The sequence below is a fragment of the Myotis daubentonii genome, chromosome 13 (genome assembly GCF_963259705.1).
Source record: "Myotis daubentonii chromosome 13, mMyoDau2.1, whole genome shotgun sequence".
NCBI lineage: Eukaryota > Metazoa > Chordata > Mammalia > Chiroptera > Vespertilionidae > Myotis > Myotis daubentonii.
This window is the reverse complement of record NC_081852.1, coordinates 42,860,814-42,880,593: the sequence shown is the minus strand read 5'-3', so window position 1 is coordinate 42,880,593 and position 19,780 is coordinate 42,860,814. Positions and strand designations below refer to the sequence as shown.

At 43.7% G+C, this 19,780-nt stretch overlaps 1 protein-coding gene across 16 annotated transcripts in view; it reads right to left on the bottom strand.

Moving 5' to 3' along the window:
* Positions 1–16,900, bottom strand: part of LCOR (ligand dependent nuclear receptor corepressor) — a 121,589-nt gene extending 104,689 nt beyond the window's left edge. For 3 of the 16 annotated variants that reach the window (XM_059660938.1, XM_059660939.1, XM_059660946.1), the window contains exons 1-2: positions 15,697–16,106; positions 15,315–15,388 (exon numbers count right to left, since the gene is read on the bottom strand). In XM_059660938.1, coding sequence (XP_059516921.1) covers positions 15,315–15,388; positions 15,697–15,782 — 160 coding nt within the window. In that variant the 5' untranslated portion in view covers positions 15,783–16,106. Of the gene's footprint in view, positions 1–14,950; positions 15,269–15,314; positions 15,389–15,696; positions 16,108–16,397 lie in introns of those variants that run through there. The other 13 variants (XM_059660944.1, XM_059660947.1, XM_059660943.1 and 10 more) reach the window with 12 other exon arrangements.
* Between the last annotated feature and the right edge of the window lie 2,880 nt (positions 16,901–19,780).

Genomic DNA, 19,780 nt, shown 5'->3' with positions numbered 1-19,780 from the left:
GGTATGAACAAAAAGCACCTGTCAGCCTGGCCAGTGTGGGTCAGTGTTGAGCGCTGACCTAGGAACCAGGAGGCCACAGTTGGATTCCCAATCAGGGCACAAGCCCAAGTTGCAAGCTCAAACCCCAGGGGGGGCTTGCAGGAGGCAGCCGATTGATGATTTTCTCTCATCACTGATGTTTCCATTTCTCTCTCCCTCTCCCTTCCTCTCTGAAATCAATAAAAATACAAATAAATAAATAAGCCTGCCAAAGAATGCCTTCATGCTTCCCCAATGGGAGTGATAGCACAGCTGTTCATTTACAGAAATATCTGGTGCCTGAGTACACTGTCTTTTCTTCCCATAACATCTTAATAATAAACTCATCCAGCGCTCCCCTTGCCTCAAATTTTCACACATATCAGTTTCCCTAATTAAAAAAAAAAAAGTGCAAGAATATTCCACAGTTAAACTGGGCCTAGTTAAGCATGTTTAAGTATCACCAAGTATTGAAAAAGAAATATAAATATTTACATAAACCAGAGCTCTAAAAGAGAGACCAAGGTCTAATTTTTATTCTTCTGTCTTCTGAAAACATACTCTGATACCCTGCCTGGAAAAATCCTCTCCACCTACCATTCTTCTCCTCTACCTTCCCTTGATTAACTCTCATTTATCCTGCACCTCTCAAATGAAAATTTCTCTTAGAAATTCTTCTGAATTTCTATTACTCCAATCTGCTCCCACCACAAACACAAGTACACACAGAGACAAGTACACACAGAGAGAACAATGTCTCCTTTCAGAGTTCTTATTTCATTGTGTAGTTATAGGTTCCTCATGTGATTAATGTCTCTATTTCTCTCATTAGAATCTAAGTGTCATGCAAGCAGGAACAGTCTGCTATGCACACACATCACTGTATCCCTGCATCTAGCATAGTGCTGGGTAGCTAGCCTAAATACTCACAGAACATTTGGCTCAATGAAAAAGTTAAAATGCAAGTCAGCCAAACCATCTAAATAAAGACTGTCCCGAAAGCAAAGAGGTTGTTCTTGCTTGAAAAATCCATTATTATTTGACAGAGAACATTTTGGTTCTGTATTTATGAGTCACTGGGTATCTACTTCCTTGTCAACTTGGCTTTCAGAATATAGCATTGTCCTCTGAGTCATTAGTTTCTACCCTCATTCTGCCCGTTGTTCTTTTAACTAGGCACACTTTTATCTTTATTCTCCGGTGAGTATTTTACTATATGCTTCTCCTGTAATTTCCACAATATGAAATTTTAAGAAATTAAACAATAATGTTCACAAACTATTGCCAACACAATATTTAATGGCATCAATAGCTGTATAAAGCATTGTCCTCTGCGTCATTAGTTTCTACCCTCTTAAGGAGAGAGGTTTTAGTTCAGAATGCAAACAAACTGACATTACTACCAAAAAGCTCAAAACAGTTCTCCCAACCTTCACTAAACAGAATGCTTACTGACACAAAAAGTGCCAAAAAGAACAGACACAACAGGTAAGAAGGAGACAAAAAACAGCATCATGAAATAAAGTGTCTAGCATTTTGTAGAACATGCTAAATGAAAGCAAAAACATTTATAGAAATCAACTTATACTAACTACAAACTAGTTTAGCAAATGTCTAGTAAATATAAGACCAGGCCTTTGGGCAAAATTTGAGCAATGTTTTACAATCCTTTGAAGCAGTTCAAAGAGAATGCATAACAATCTATGCTTTCTTGAAAAATGTGGAAAAGGCATGAGGGTAGAAAGACCTGGATGCCTTGACTGTATCAATCACACACTGCAGGCCTCCAAAAGAGTAACAAAACAAATGAACTTTCAGAATCCATTCTATACGAATAAATTCTGAATATGTGAAAATTCATGAATAGGAAAAAGAGAATCCAAAGTCCTTTTTCTAATAACAATCATATCCTGCCTTTCCTCCCCTATTAAAACATTATTTTCACCACTGGCTATATATATATGGCTAATATACAAAGGGTCCCCTCGGGGAGTTCAATTGGGAGACGGGGAGTTTGATCGCTTGCTATGATGTGTGCTGACCACCAGGGGGCAGTGCAGAACAAACGAAGGCCCCGGCCTTCGATCGGCAGCCAGGGAAGGAAGACCCTGATTGCTGGCCAAGCCTAGGGACCTTACCCGTGCACGAATTTCATACACTGGGCCTCTAGTGTATCATAATCATCACTGCAGGAAGTCAATTCAAGATCATATATAGAAATGGCCTTAAAAATAAGAAGCTCAACCTCACTCCTAGGAAATGCTAATAAAAACCATGCTCAGCCCGGCTGGTATAACAGCTCAGTTGGTTGAGCATTGTCCCATACATCAAAAGGTCACTGGTTCGATTCTCAGTCCGGGCACATGCCCAAGTTGTGGGCTTGATCCCTAATAGGGATATCTGGGAGGCAGCAGATAGAGATGTTGATAAATCAATGTTTCCATCTCTCTCTCTCAAATCAATAAAGACATATATTTTTTTAAATATATTTTATTGAGTTTTTACAGAGAGGAAAGGAGAGAGATAGAGAGTTAGAAACATCCATGAGAGAGAAACATCAACCAGCCGCCTCCTGCACACTTCCCACTGGGGATGTGCCCACAACCAAGGTACATGCCCTTGACCAGAATCGAACCTGGACCTTTCAGTCCGCAGGCCGACGCTCTATCCACTAAGCCAAACTGGTTTTGGCAAAGACATATTTTTTAAAAATAATTTATGTACAATATTATTCATGACAACACAATTAGTGATAGTGAAAAGTGAAAACAACTCAGATATTCAATAACCACCTAGCTAAATATATTAGTCCATCCACACATTGGAATGCAATGCACTTGTGAAAAACTGAGACTGTCCTCTATATACTGATATGGAAAGATAGCTAAGGTATATTAAGTGAAAAATGCAAGGTAAAGAACAAAGTTATTTCTATGTATTGTTCTACTAGTATGTATGAAATGGAGGAAAAAGTAAGAAAAATATTAACATTTGCTTTTATTTTCATAAAGAAACACTGAAAGAATACATAATAAAAGTGGTTACAGGATGAAAAATAAAACTAGAGCAGAAGGGGCAAGTGTGGAAGCAAGACTTCTCATTGTATGCTTAAATATAACTTTGTTTTATTTTATTTTTCAGATTAATTTTGAGTTTTAAACTGAAAAAATATTACTAATTTTTTTTTAAAGGCACTATTAGCACCCAACTGGTGTGGCTCAGGGGTTGAACCTCAACCTATGAACCAGGAGGTCACAGTTTGATTCCTGGTCAGTCCACATTCCTGGGTTGTGGGCTTGATCTCCAGTGTGGGGGGTGCAGGAGGCAACCAATCAATGATTCTCTCTCATCACTGATGTTTCTATCTCTCTTTCCCACTCCCTTCCTCTCTAAATAATCTTTATTTTTAAAAAATAAAAAATAAAAGAACTACTATAAAAATATTTATAATGAGAACAGTATTGCTTTTATCATTACTAATTCAAGATGACATTTTCTTTACTGTTCCTATTTCACTCTAGTGAAAATGGGGGGGGTATATGTATTTTAAAGTGCTGGCATAGGTCCCCCAAACTATTTTCCAATAAATTCTTAAGCTTCTTAAAAACAAAATTTCCTCTACTACAAAGGTTCTGAGTAAGAATTATAGTGCTTATAGAAAATATCCACTTCCTATAAAATTAGAAACTAGAAGAATATTCATAAGATCATATTTTTTCAAATTTTAACCAAACCTTCTAAGTATTAACTGACTCAGTTTGTAGAAAATGAATAAGAACCCAGAAATACCGTTCAAGCTACTCTTATTTTTGGTTAGTCTCACCAAAATACTAATTTTTCCCACCTCAATAACCAATTGCCCTAGACATATTTTTATTTTATATTCAGGCTGTTGGAATATATTTACTCTGGGTGTTTCACTTTATTTTACCACTGATTCTCACATGGCACTGGGCTATTTGGGAGTCAAACACATAGAGAAATAATATTCAATTGTTCATCCAGGACCATGGCTTCAGTTCAACAGTTCTCAACCTGTGGGTTGCAACCCCTTTGGGGGTCAAACGACCCTTTCACAGGGGTCACCTAAGACCATCGGAAAACACATATATAATTACATATTGTTTTGGTGATTAATCACTATGTTTTAATTATGTTCAATTTATAACAATGAAATTGGGGATCACCACAACATGAGGAACTGTATTAAAGGGTCACGGCATTAGGAAGGTTGAGAACCACTGAGTTAAACTATAACTACAAACTCTAAAACGTAGAATGCGATAAATATAATCAATCATACAATATCATGTCAAATTATTATGGCTAGGGGAAAATTTTAACCAAATAGTATATACAGGGTGGAGTAAAAGTAGGTTTACAGTTGTTCATATGAAAAATAATACAATATTTAATAACTAATAATACAAGAGTAAACTGTGTTTCACATAGTCACAACTGTAAACCTACTTTTGTCCCATGCTGTATTTTTAAATGCCAAACCCATAAATTCCAAAGTCATCCCAAACCCCTACAAAATCTATTTAAAATGCAAAAGATATTTATTGGGAAATTTTATGGTCAGGATTTTATTTTAAGAAGATAAATGGAATAAAAAAATAAATTTTATATGTACCGCATATGGTCTGTATTAGTTTCCTAGAACTATTGTAACATATTACCACTAACTAGGTGGCTTAAAACAACAGAAATGTATTTGCTCGCAGTTCTGGATATTAGAAGGCAGAAATTAAGGCACTGGCAGAGCCATGCTCCCTCTAAAGCAGGGGTGGGGAACATGTAACCCCAGGCCGCAAAAGGCCCGCAAAATCATTTGGTTGGCCCTGCCAAGGCATTTGGAGTAAATTAAATGTTTGACCAAATATAGCAGGCTAACTTTAAAAAAAAGTTGTTGTTTTTTTCCAGAGAGGAAGGGAAAGGGAGAGAGAAACATCAATGACGAGAATCATTGATTGGCTGCCTCCTGCATGCCCCACACTGGAGATCGAGCTGGCAACCTGGGAATGTGTCCTAACCAGGAATCCAAACCGTGACCGCCTGGTTCATAGGTCAACACTCAACCACAGAGCCACGCCAGCCCAGCCAGATTAATTTTTAGCTTGATAATTTTGTAAGGTCCCCGAATGATGTTATAAATATCCAAACGGCCCTTGGCAGAAAACAGGTTCCCCACCCCTGCTATAAAGGCTCTAAGGAGGAATCCTTCCTTGCTTCTTTGTAGCTTCTGGTGATTGTTAGCAATTCTTGGCATTCCTTGGCTTGTGGCGGTGTATCTCCAATCTCTGCCTCTGTCTTCACATAGCTGTCTTCCCTGTCTGTATTCAAATTTCCCTCTTCCTATAAGGACACCAGTTATTGGATTAGGGCCCCATATCTAGTATGGACCTCATTTTAACTTCATTACAACTGCAAAGACCCTATTTCCAAATAAAGCTACCACAGATACCTGGGGTTAGGACTTCAGCATATCTTTTGGAAGGATATAATACAACTCATAACCTGATCCAAATCAGTCAATTTCTTCATATATGGAACATCTATAGATTTTGCCTAACCAGCATCCATCTCCCTTTCTTAGGTAATAGCATCCAATTTGCTTTTCAAGAATTAATCTGCCCTTCCTTAAAGTCTCTCTCCAAAACCAAGTACCCCACCACCACCACCCCAGGTTGGGTCAGAGAATCACCCTCCAGGCCTTGAGGAATGGTTCAGGGATAGGCCACAAGACCCAAGCCTGGCCAATGAGTCCTTCCATACACCAAATTGGGCTGGTCTACTACAAGAAAAAGAGACATGTGGATTTTAAGAATCACATAAATCTAGAGCTGCCACTGATCATCTTTACCATCATATCTGCGGAAGAAGGAAACCAAAAGATGAAAGGAATGTTTAAAGGTGAAGATAAGAAGACATTCCTGATGACACAAGTCAAACTTCTAAACAGTCATGTCAGAACTTAGCTTTAGCTTTTTACTCTGTGAACTTCCCAGTTCATAAACCTACAAAATGATCTTTTTGACTTAATTTGAATTGCATTTCTGATGAGTCCTGATAAATAAAGGCAGAATATTGCAATGTGCCATATGATTGAAAACAGGGCCTCATTTTTTTCCCCAGTTATTTTTCTCAAACTTGGCAAAGAGACATGAAGCTATAATAGCAAAATAGTTTGTATTCATATACATTCACTTACCACCAGGCCATCTGCCATGAAAGGTTTTAGAATCTAAACTTTCAAATTCATTCATGCTTGTTCAAGTATGAATCTGTGGGCTTCTGATAGCAAAATATGAACAATACCAGGAACTCTTAGAGTTATAAAAACCTAAGTACCAATACCTAAAAACAAAGCATTCATAAAATATTTTTTTTCTCAGTTACATGCCATATCACCCCCATCCCTAAAGCAATGACAGTACTAGGTCAACATCACTATATAGCGTCTGGAATAGTGACAAAGTCACACTGAAATTTCCATATCAAGAACATTCACAACAATCTTGCCCTTAAATATGGCTACCATTGTTCATGGTTCATTTGTTTCTACTTCAAGCAAACTTTGTCACACACATGGTATGCCAATAAATGTCCCTGGATTTCTGAAAAGAACACTATAATTTTATACTCACATACAATCTAAGCACGCTTCCTTCACCTACTGCCCACCTTCAACTTTTACCCATTTGTCCTTGGAAAATTCCTAGTCCATTCCTATTGCTTTTAATTTGAGGTACGTCAGAAACCACAAATTAATACACGTATTCTGAATGAAAAGGAAAAGATTACATTTTGAGGTGAAACAAGACAAAATAATGTTTTACCTGTTAAAGGTCAGGTTTCACTTGTGTCTCCATAAAACTCATGTGCATTGAAAATGAGTTCTTAGTACCTCTAATATAGTGGTTCTCAAAGGGGTAACTTGCCCCACCTACCTCCCTTAAAAAAAAAAAATCACTATGTTAAAACCATTAAGGATACCACAAATTATGACCAAAATGCCTACATTCCCTCTTTCTCGCACTAATTTTGATTTTATTTTTATTTTGCTTAAGCAACTTGAGTCACTATAAATAGAAGACTGTCTCTTAATTTCAGTCACTTGTTTAGTCTGTAATATTTCAAAGTACTGTTTTCTACCTTTCCACAAATATTTACTGAGCATCCATTGTGTACCAGTACTTTGCCAGTACTTAAAAATAAAAAATAAAAACATGAAGTACTTAAAAATAAAAAATAAAAGTGACATGAGCATTGACTTCAAGTGTCTTGCAAACTAGGAGGGGTAGAGTTGGAGAAACAAAGGGAAGAAGGTAAAGTAGCATAATGCTTGCACACTAAAAAAAGAGTGTCCTATATTTTGTGGTTAGAGCACCTGAAGGATTAACGAGTGAGAACTGGGCAGAATATACAGACAGCTGAGACTGAAGAAGTTAACTGGGCTCAAATATCTTGGAGGGCCTTGTATGTTGATTAAAGTAACTTTGTTCTATATGCGAGTGTTTTCAAACTTCAGTGTATAAGAATCACCTGAGACCTCTGTTTAAAATACAGATTCCCATGCCCCACCTAAGAAGATTCTAATTCAGCAGAACTGGGGTATGACCCACATTTTCAATTTTTACAAACATCTCAGTGGTTTTGTTCAGTCAATATTTGAAAAAATGTTTTAGAGGAAAATATTTTCCTCAAGTTTTCCAAGTAGTCCTAGAGATGAAAAGGAGAATGTTGGGAAAATATTTCCTTTCAATAGCCTCAATTTCCACTGTTCTGTAGGTGACAAGATCATCAGCTGAGAGAGAAGTAGGAGTACACAGGGGCTAAAAGAGAGCCATTGTGGTAAACTGCAGGAACTGAGCAAGAATACACAAAAGAACACCCAGTGCTGAGACTCCAGTTTAGGCCGAACACCATAAATTGACAGTAGCATCAATCCACACAGTTATTTTTCTATCTATACATTAAAATAATACCCATCTAGGCCCCAGCTGGGTGGCTCAGTTAGTTGGAGTGTCATCCTGTACATGAAAAAAGATTGTAAGGTTGATTCCCAGTCAGAGGACATACCTAGATGCTCAGTAAATATTTGTGGGTTAGATTCCCAGTCCGGGCACATATGGGAGGCAACCAATTGATGTTTCTCTTACACTGATGTCTCTCTCTCTCATCAATAATATCCTTAGGTGAGAATTAACAAAACAATAAAATAAAATAATGCCCACCTAGTACAATTATTATGAAGATTTAATTACACGTTTAATGCAAGAAGTGCATTGAAAAGTATACGAGAAGGATTCAACAACAGACTAGATGAAACAGAAGAAAGGGTAAGTCAGGGAGCCCACCTGGGGGTTTCCCGGTAACATTAAGAGAGAGTAGTTTTGAAAAACCAAGATGGCGGCATAGGTAAACACCGGAAATTGCTGCCTCCCACAACAAATTCAAAAATACAACTAAAAGACAAAACGGACATCATCCAGAACCACAGGAAGGCTGGCTGAGTGGAAATTCTACAACTAGAAGTAAAGAGAAAAGCACACTGAGACTCAGAGGAGGTACGGAGGCGCACGCGGCAAGGGCTGGCAACTGAGGACGTGGCTGTCTTTTTGAATCTGGAGGGAGTCACAAGCCCCCGACTGCTCTGAACTCCAGTTCCGGGTGAGTCTCTGGGGACCCAGACTCATACAGGGAGAAACTGGACTGTCTGGCAGCAGGCAGAACTCGGAACTCGAGGGTGGCTTTCTCTCAGAGGTGCTTGCAGCGATTACTGGGACACTGAGACGCAGGGCCCCTTAGGGCAGGGCTGAGGATCAGCCATAGCTGCTTGCTCCGCCCTGTTGATTTCCTGAGACCCCGCCCCACCCAAACTGCGGCAGGGGCTTTTGCATATGAATACCCTGGCCCTTTGCAACCTGAAAATTACCTAACAAATGGCAGCTGGGCCAGACAGAACCAGAACTTCCAAGAGAAGGCCCAAGGCCCTACAGCAGCTTGCACTGCTTCACAGCTGGGCCTCATTTGGGCACCTCCAAACCCCAAACAAGGAAGGGGAATCTGCAGATCTCTTCACAGCTCCTGCTGGGTTGCCTCAGGCAGAGCTACCTTAGATAGCTACCTTAGATAGCAGCTCCTTAGATCCAAGAGCCAGTGTACCCAGTGGTCAGAGCGGGACCATCCAATTACAACTCCTCAGATACATAAGGGACACACTCAGGGGGCAGACTCAGTGAGCACCAAAGCCCCACTGAAGCAAGTCTTGCCCCAGAAGGGTGTCTCCAGCACAGAAGTTCTCCCACTGTAGACACAGCTGATTCTCACAGCCAATTGGCCTGGAGGTCAATTCCTCCCAATGATACCTACAACAATCAAGGCTTAACTACAACAAGACTGTGCACAAAGCCCACAAAGGAGTGCACCAAGAGTGTCCACCTCAGGTAACTGGGGAGGCTGAGCCACTGGGCCCTGTAGGACACCTAGGACACAAAGCCACTCTACCAACACAGGGAAGCATAAAAAATGCAGAGACAAAGAAACAGGTCACAAATGACAGAAATGGAGGAAAGCAAACAACTGGATATAGAGTTCAATACCACACTTTTAAGGTTTTTCAAGAACTTTCTAGAAAACACTGATAAATTTAGTAAGACCCTCAAAAAGACTGGTGAGATGGCCGATAAATGTAGTGAGACCCTCAAGAAATCTAGTGAGACCCTCGAGGTTATGAAAAAGAACCAACTAGAAATTAAGCATACACTGACTGAAATAAAGGATATTATGTAGAGTCCCAAAAGCAGACTAGAGGATCGCAAGAATCAAGTCAAAGATTTGAAATATGAAGAAGCAAAAATCACCCAACCGGAAAAGCAAAATGAAAAAAAAATCCAAAAATACAAAGATAGTGTAAGGAGCCTCTGGGACAGCTTCAAGCGTACCAACATCAGAATTATAGGGGTGCCAGAAGAAGAAAGAGGGCAAGATATTGAAAACCTATTTGAAGAAATAATGACAGAAAACTTCCCCTACCTGGTGAAAGAAATAGACTTACAACTCCAGGAAGCGCAGAGAACCCCAAACAAAAGGAATCCAAAGAGGACCACACCAAGACACATCATAATTAAAATGCCAAGAGCAAAAGACAAAGAGAGAATCTTAAAAGCAGCAAGAGAAAGACAGTCAGTTACCTACATGGGAGTACCCATATGACTGTCAGCTGATTTCTCAATGGAAACTTTGCAGGCCAGAAGGGAGTAGCAAGAAATATTCAAAGAGATGAATGCCAAGAACCTACAACCAAGATTACTTTATCCAGCAAAGCTATCATTCAGAATTGAAGGTCAGATAAAGAGCTTCATAGATAAGGAAAAGCTAAAGGAGTTCATCACCACCAAACCAGTATTATATGAAATGCTGAAAGGTATCCTTTAAGAAGAGGAAGAAGAAGAAAAAGGTAAAGATACAAATTATGAACAACAAATACTCATCTATCAACAAGTGAATCTAAAAATCAAGTGAATAAATAATCTGATGAACAGAAAAAAAAAGAAGAAAGGATAAGTCAGTAAAATATGATTTGTCTAACCACCATGCTGAACACCTGAAATTAATCCTATATAATGCTATATAATAAAAGGCTAATAAATAGACAAACATGGTAATTGACCATACCTTCACTACACCTCCCATTGGCTAATCAGCACAATATGCAAATTAACCGCCAACAAAGATGGCAGCTAATTTGCATACTGCAGGCAGGGCGGGACAGTGTGATCTGCCCACCCCGCCACCAGTTGCCACATGCCCCGCCGCCTGCCAGGCCTGCTGTCCACGTGCGCGGCCCAGCGGCCAGCGGGGCCTGCAGTCCATGTGCACGGCCCGGCGGCCAGTGGGGCAGGGCGCGGCAGATCGCATTCAGCCCGCCCTGTGCCCCGCCCCACCCCACTGCCCACCGGGCCTGCTGTGTGCGGTGGGCAGCAGGGCGGGGCAGCGTGGCAGAGGGCCTGCCATCTGCAACCCAGTGCGGGATCCAGTCCTGCCATCTGCCACCCGGGGAGCCGGCCTAAGCCAGCAGGTGGTTATCTCCCAAGGGGTCCCAGACTGTGAGAGGGCACAGGTCCGGCTGAGGGACACCCCCCCACCCTTTCACACACACACCCCCCCCGCCAGTGCACAAATTTTTGTGCACTGGGCCTCTAGTCCTCTATAATAAAAGGCTAATATGCAAATCGACCAAAAGGCAGAACAACCAGTCACTATGATGTGCACTGACCACCAAGGGGCAGACGCTCAACACAGGAGCTGCCCCCTGGTGATCAGTGCGCTCCCACAGGCGGAGAGCTGCTCAGCCAGAAGCCAGGCTCATGCTGGCAAACACAGCGGCGCTAAGGATATCCAAATGCCGGCTTAGGGGGGATCGGGCCTAAACCGGCAGTTGGACATCCCTCTCGCAATCCGGGACGCTGCATGCACCAGTGACCATACTTTTCATACAGGTGAAAAGCATCTTGCTGTTGTATGGACAGCTACATTTTTTTGTCCTGATTATAAAAAGTAGTACATAACATGATCCTTCTGAAGCAGTAGTGCCATTTTCCCCATCTTATGGGTGGAAAAACTGAAGCAGAGAGAAGTTAAGTAATTGGCTTTGTCACACAGTTCTTAAGTGTCAGAATCAGGGCTGATCACAAAATGTGCAAGCCAGAGTCTATGCATGTCATCGCTGCATCATCCTGTTTTTTCAGTTAGAGTAGTTTTTATTTTTTAAATCTAACAGACTGTTCCCAATATATAGGGTAGAGTCCCTAGGCCTGGCCGGCGGTCAGGGCCATCTGTGGGCAGGGCAATCAGCCGCCCAACCCGCACCTTCACCCCCCTCCCCCGGCCCAGCCACCCGCCTTGGCTGGTGGCCTGATGCTGTCCCACTGGCTGGCCCCGCCCCCCATCACCACCACTGGTCACCTCCCTGGGGCGTGGGGGGGGGGGGGCAGCCACCCAACGTAGGAGCTGCCCCCAACTCATCTTTCATGATGGGAATGCTTTTCCATTTCATCAAAATGAAGCAAAAATCTGCCACATTCTCCATGAAATCTTCCTTCATCATCTTGAGAGATTTCTTTCATTTCTAAATACCACTACCACTCGCCTGCACCATGGGAAGGCACATTTTGCCTTGTACTGTATCTGAATACACTATATTTTCTTTAAGGACTAAAAGGTCCCTGAAGGTTGGGGCAGCTTCCCCAATATCTTTGCTTGCCCACAGTGCCTGGTACAAAGCAGATGCTTAATAAATATTTAACTGAAGTACTTACCTAATTGCCTTTCCTTCCTAAAAATAGCACTACTAAACAACTAAGTGATTAGGCAAGTACTCAGAAATGGCAAGTCCCCATAGACACTGAACACCTAATCCTCACTCTGTAAAAAAATTTCAGGTCATACTATGTAATCCAAAAGACTTAAAAAAAATTTTTAAAATAGTATTCAGGTGCTGCCTAGAATTGCTCCAGCTACAAGCATATCTGAGGGAATTAGGCCAATCTGAAATTAATAACTTTGTGTAAGTCAAAGAGATTTATCTTGCTATCCTTCAGCTAAGCTAGAACCAAGTTGAAATCACAACTTTTTCCTACATTGGGAAGAGCTTCTTAAGAATACAGCAAGGATGAGGAGCAGCCAAGCAATAGGCCACATCACACCAGGCAGCTTAGAGAACCTCAATCTTCCTGGAATCTGACTGACTATCCTCATTCCAGAGGATGCCTCAATAAACACCTGGTGACCAAATATTCATCTTGATCATAATCACTGCATAAACCTGCTAACTCCAATTCAACTAAAACCTCATAATTAATGGAGACACCAACACTTCCACGTCCACAATACAGACATGCCCACCTCCCTACACCCTCCGTAAAAAAAAAAAGAAAAAAGAGAGAGAATTAGATTTTGGAAATGAGAATTCATTTTTAATCCTAAGGCTGCTATAATTTAACTATAGAAATCAAATGATCCCAAAGTATTAAAATAATCAGTCAACACAATCAAATAGAAGATTAACTGCTCAGAACCAACCCCACTAAAATAAAAGAGAAATTATTACATCTGCTAGTGACAAACAACATACATAATTATCTTTTGGATTGTACATAAGAATCATTGCCAGCCCTTTTAAATACAGAAAGTTAACACTACAAATGATTTCCTTATAACTTTCCCCTTAAATTACATACAGGGTGGGACAAAAGTAGGTTTACAGTTGTTTATATAGAAAATAATACCATAATAAATAAAAGTACAAGAATAAACTCTGCATTTTACATACTCACAACTGTAAACCTACTTTTGCCACACCCTGCATAATAAAAGAGAAAATATGAGGCCCAAATTATCTTAATTGGGATACTATCAATTACATATTACTGTTCAGATTAAAATACTGCTCTGCACTCTGGACTCTAAATATCTCCTGAACTTTACTACCTCGAAAGTAGAAATTTGGGAGTCAAAAGTATGCTTTAAGAAAACTGATCACCAGATTAATATCCTCCTTCAAAAAAATGAATCTAAAATTTGATAATCAATTCAGATAGTTACAGAAGGATTTATTAGTCAAGTTTTTAAAAAGCCTTGTAAAGCAGCAGTAACTAATCACTAACACTAGCAATAACTGACACAAAGAGGGCCTGAGGCAGAAGATTAGGATTCAAAGCAAACAGAATTAAGATAAACAACTCACTGAAACCATCTAAAGCAGCGGTTCTCAACCTGTGGGTCGCGACCCCTTTGAGGGTGAATGACCCTTTCACAGGGTTCGCCTAAGACCATCGGAAAACACATATATAATTACATATTGTTTTTGTGATTAATCACTATGCTTTAATTATGTTCAATTTGTAACAATGAAATTGGGGTCACCAACAACATGAGGAACTGTATTAAAAGGTCACGGCATTAGGAAGGTTAAGAACCACTGACTAAAGTAAAGTAACAGTAACTTACGAAATCCTTAGAATTATAGTCAACAATTTCAAAATCTTTTAAAAACAAAAAAGTCCTACTTAAAAAAAACACAAAACACCAATCACTAAAAAAAGTGAATCAAATACAAAAACTACAATTTTTTCACAATAATTTCAGGATTTTGTATTAACTCACAATTCAGAAAACTCATTAATGTAATGCTTCTCAAAACCTTCTAAGTGCCTTTTGTAAGCTATCTTATATGATGGTTACAACAAATACATAATTCAAAAAGTGCTTAAAGCAGACATAGCATTTTAGCAAGTGTATGATAGGTTTGAAAGAATAAAACAAGCAGAGACAGAGCAGAGTAAATGAAAACCGATCAACCAAAGGCCGATTCCTGGAGGGCAGAGCTGGACTTGGATCGGCAGGAGGGAAATTTTAAAATATATCCATAAGACAAATTACACCAAAAACCTGAGTCATGCCTTTGTTATTTACACACGCATATGTTTTTAAAATTTAAAATGTACTTTTAACCTTTGGACAACCAAAGCAATATCAGACACCTTAAAGCACTGTTTATATTAACCATGTTCACGTTACAGTCCAAATCTTTAACGAAATTCACATCCATTTTCATAACGAAACACCGCAGGAATGGGGAGGCTTCTATCCTCTCAGTAAAGGTTACCTTATTTCTGACTTGCTTAAAGTTTCAGTTTTGCTTTATAATCTACGGTGGTGATAGAAACCATCCCTTGTGGGACATGGGAAAAGGCAGACCCTCCTGTCAAGCCAGAAAGCTCCAACACAAAGACACGGAGCGGACCGAGTGCAGTAATTCTTCCAAACTGAGCCTCTCCGACACCCCCTCGCCCTGCCCCCCGACAGATATGTCCATTAAATCAGTGTCTGTGCTCCCCCTCACACAACAAAGAGAACTTCTCACCGCATGAAATTGCCGCTGAATGGACACCAGAAAGCAGGATTTGCATAATTCCTCCAACGAAACCCAGCCGGGAAGGAGGGGATGAGGGGCCCCAGCGAACGGACAGAACCTCCCGGGTTCTGTGGGGGAAGACCTGGCTCCTAGGGGTGCCCCCCGCGGGCGGGGTGGGGGCTGGAAGGCTGGGGCTCCCCGAGGACTGGGCGTGGGGGGCGACGGAGGACGGCGAGAGCGCATCGCCCCCCACGGCAGCAGCGCCGAGGCGAAGACGGGGAAATAACAATACTGGGGGGCGGGAGAGCCCGACGCGAGGATGCACGGGGCGGGGGGCGGCGGGCGGAGCGGGGACACCACACGGGCCACTTACTTTTTGGAGGGGGGTTAAATATATGAGTTAAGCCCTTATGGTCCCGCCGGCCGCCGCACAGAGGGAAACGGGACCTTGGGAGAGAAAAACAGACAAAACACAGAGTGTGAGAGGCGCAGCTCGGCTGCCCGGCCCCTCCCGGGGCGCCCCCGACCGAGCTCCCTCCGACCCGCGGGGAAAATGCCACCCCGGGCGGCCCGAGGGCCGGGAGGCGGGAGGCGGGGGGAGGGAGGACGAGGCTGTCGGCGAGGCGGCGGCTCCGGCACACCCCCCCGGGAGGGGACAAGAGCGACTAGTCTTCTCGGTCGGACCCGGTCCCACACCCCCCTCCTCACCCCCGTCCTCCCCGCCGTGCACACACCGAACACAAATACACACACACCGACCCGAGCGTCGAGGATGAACCCCCCGGCCGCCGCCGCCGCCGCCGCCAGCCGAGGAAATGCAGCCGCTGCCCCCCGCGGCCATGACACCCCACTTGGCTCGGTCAGGCGGACCCCGGGCCTGTGACAGCTCCGGCTCCCTCCGCCCCCATCTCCACCTCACGCCTCGCACACGCCCGAGCGCCCGCCAGCCCGCCCGCCGCGCGTGCACGTGGGGCCGGGGGCGCGCGCCGCTGACGCGCGTGGGGGAGGGGCGGCGCGGGGAGGGGAGGGCGCCCCCGGGAGCGGAGGACGGGGCTGCGCGGCGGCCCAGCAGGTCCCCCCCCAACCCCCCGGCCGGTCCGGCTCCGCGCTGGGCTCGGCGAGACGCGCGGCGGCGACCCCCGCCAAGTGTCAGCACGGCGGGGCGAGCCTCCACCATCAGGGGTCCCGCGAGGAGGGGAGCATGGCGCGCTCCCCCGCCGGAGAACCCGCCCGGGAGGGTGCGCGAGGGGAGGGGCCGGCGCGCGCCGCGGCCCGAGCCCGGGGAGCCCGCCCGGAGGTCGCGCGCCCGCACTCCGGGGGGTGGGGGAGGGGGGACGCCCGAGCCAAAGAGGGCGGGCGGGCCGAGCAGCAATGCCTGCCCCGGCTCCCTCCCACGTCCGGGGCGGCCGGCGGCGGGGCGGCCCGGGGGCCGGCGGCGGCCGGAGGAGGAGCTCACCGACACAGTGGAGGAGCTTGTGGCGCCAGGAGTCCAGTTCCTGCCGAAAGCCGCGCTTCTCAACGGAGCATTGCTGCCGCCTACACACCCTCGCCATCTTCTGCCGCCCGCCCGGCCCAGCCTCCGCCGCGGCCCCGCGCACGCCCAGCCGCGTCGCCCGGGGCCGCGCACGCACCCGCGGCCTGGGCGTCGCGCCTCCCGCCGGGGGCGGTGCGGGGGCAGGGCCGGTCTCACCTCGCGGTGGCCCCGGCGTGGCCCGGGAGGCGACCTGGGGGCACGCCCGCCCGGCGCGCGCGGCCGGCCGGGCTGCGGTCCCCGCGGTCCTTGGCCGTGGCCGCCGCCGCCGCCGAGCGAGGCGCCTTCCTGCGGCCGGAGCTCGCCCTGCCGCCCCGCGCCGCCGCCGCCCCGTCCTCCAGGCCGCCGCTGCCCCTGCCTTCCCTCCCGGGGCTTTTTGTTTCTCAGACGGGTCCCATCTACCGCGTCCAGCCCGCCTGTGGCCAGGCACCAACTGTTGCAAGTTTCGAGTGACTGGTCCTCAGAACTTCTCGCCGAAACTGCCCCTCCCACCAGCCTGTTTAAGAAGCAAAATTCAGAATAAATACCCGATGACCGTGGAGGCACTGAGCCCTGAAGTTTTAAAAGATAAAAGGATACATGTTATTAAGTCCTTGGAAGGCTTACACAACCTTCGTAAGTCCGGTAAAAACTGAAATCAAGCGTTTTAATTTAAATTTAAAAGAAAAACCAAGTGGTTTCTACTAGCAAGACTGATCATAGGTAAAATTCTCAGGTTGACAAATTAAGAACCCCTCCAGTGTTGTGTGGAAGGGGGTTTGAGAACATGGTGCTAGAGCAGCGGTTCTCAACCTGGGGGTCGCGACCCCTTTGGGGGTCGCCTAAGACCGTCGGAAAACACATATATAATTACATATTGTTTTTGTGATTAATCACTATGCTTTAATTATGTTCAATTTGTAACAATGAACATACATCCTGCATATCAGATATTTACATTACAATTCATAACAGTAGCAACATTACAGTTATGAAGTAGCAACGAAAATAATTTTATGGTTGGGGGTCACCACAACATGAGGCGCTGTATTCAAGGGTCGCGGCATGAGGAAGGTTGAGAACCACTGTGCTAGAGTGAGAATGACGTTTGAAAAGAAGGCTTAATTGACAATACTTATGGCAGAGTGCTGGAAAGGACTCCATTCCGTCTTTCAGGAAAGACTGGAAAAGAAGTATTTTCGAAGGGGGTTTTCGGGTGGAACCCTGGAATCGTTCAATAATCCTGGGTAGGGCACTAGCTATTCCGTGCCAACATAATGCTGGCCTTTACTTACTTGACTGTTACCTGAAAGTGAAAAGAGAGAAGAATGAAAGGGGGAAAGGAGACAGGCGAGGGCGGGCTGGGGAGGGAGGGGGAGCTTGGAGGGAGGGTTTACAAAAGCAGAAGAAAAACAACGGAAAATAGATCCCTCTTTAACAATAGGCCCAGTACCCTGGAATGCTGGCTCTTCCTCACCTTCGGGGTTTAAGATTAAAGACGGCGCATTCCTGCTTTTAGATATGTAAATTTAAATGTGGAGACTTAATTTTAATTATTGTAGCAGGTAAAACAAATCAGTTAAGTACTTGGCGTCAGGGATCCCATTGGTGCATTGATTTATGTCTCTTCAAGGGTAGTGGTCTTGATTCTCTGAACCAGGAACTTGTGGAACGGCGACGTCCGTCCATAAAGAGAGTGGGCCTCTTGGGTTGGAGTGGTTTGAGATGTATGAATAGAAAAGCACTTTCTGGCCCCCAAATATTAAAAACCAATGACTTTTTCCCCAGTTCCCAGAATTCCACAATACTTCACTGACTTAAGAGTACTGCCAAATGAACAAGCTATTAAGTCATGAAGTATTCAATTTCTGTGTACATAAAACTGTCCTAAGTGGTGAGGGGAGAGCACAAATATGAGATAAAAGATTGAAACTTCCTTTCTTCACCGCTAGGTGGTAGGTTTGAGTCTTGTAGCTTTTAACCAAGTTTCTATGGTTTTTGGAGGAAGTTATGTTTCATAAAGTTTGAAATAAATGAAAAACATGTAACTATAAATAAATTAATAAAGAATGTATTTTCCAATGACCCCATATATTTTGTTTAAAAGTAATCAAACCAATGGTAATACTTCCAACATAATCTCTTAGTCTCACAGAGATTAAGAGGATCTTAATGCCCTAGCCGGTTCTGCTCAGGAGATAGAGCCTTGGCCTGCAGACCAGAGTCTGGGGAGGGCATGTACCTCCGTAGCAGGCTCCTCCTCCACTGGAGCCCGGTTGGGGCTCCTGCAGGAGGCAACCAATTGATGTGTGAAACACATCGATATTTCTCTCTGTCTTTCCCTCTCTCTAAAAATCAATGGGAAGATATCCTTGGGTGAGCGTGGTTCTATGAACCAGGAGGTTCACGGGTTCGATTCCTGGCCAGGGCACATGCCCAGGTTTCAGGCTCGATCCTCAATGTGGGGCATCCAGGAGGCAGCCAATCAATGATTCTCTGTCATCGTTGATGTTTCTATCTCTCTCCCTCTCTCTTCCTGTCTGAAATCAATAAAAATAACAATAAAATAAAATTTAAAGAAAGAAAGCTTAAAGTTGAAATGTATTAATTAGAAAATTTTAAAAAATATATGTTAACAGTTTCAAGAGGATGCAGGGATATTTTTTATTTTCAAAAAGTGGTTTTTTTTTCATAGCCCTTGATATCATATTCTGTGCTGATCTATATTTACCTGAACAAATGGTATTTTGTTCATCTGATTTTCAGGAAAAACCAAACAGGCAGTTCACTTTTATCTTTATTAGGAGACTATAAAGGGGGTGGGGGGAGGGAGAATCACCAGAAAGGAGTTATTTATAAGTAGGCAGCAAAGGAAGGATGTTTCCATGGAAAATGTGTTTTCATTTTTGAAACCTGAAAGGGCATAAAATGCATCTGAGTTAGGGAAAATGAAAGTGTTTAAAACCAAAGAAGTCCTTAGGAAAATTTTAAGTAAGTAAAAGAAAGTTTGGTAAAATCACAGAAAGTACTTGTATATCTTTGCTGAGCTTTAGCAAAATGGGCATTGCGAAACCCATTTTGCCCATCTAACAAAACCGACTGAGCAACCGCTCAAACTTGTTTCCATTTAATCTTTTAAAAGATTGGTTATTCAGAGCCTACTATGTGCCAGCTACACAAACAAATGGGTGACTGGTTCTGGTCAATGAATTAATTGTGAGCAGAAGTGACCCTAAGACTCCAAGGCTAAGTCATTTTCAAGGGTCTAAAGATGCAGGTGCAGAGCCATTGGAGATTTAAGGATGGAAGCAGAGCAGATAAAGCTGGGC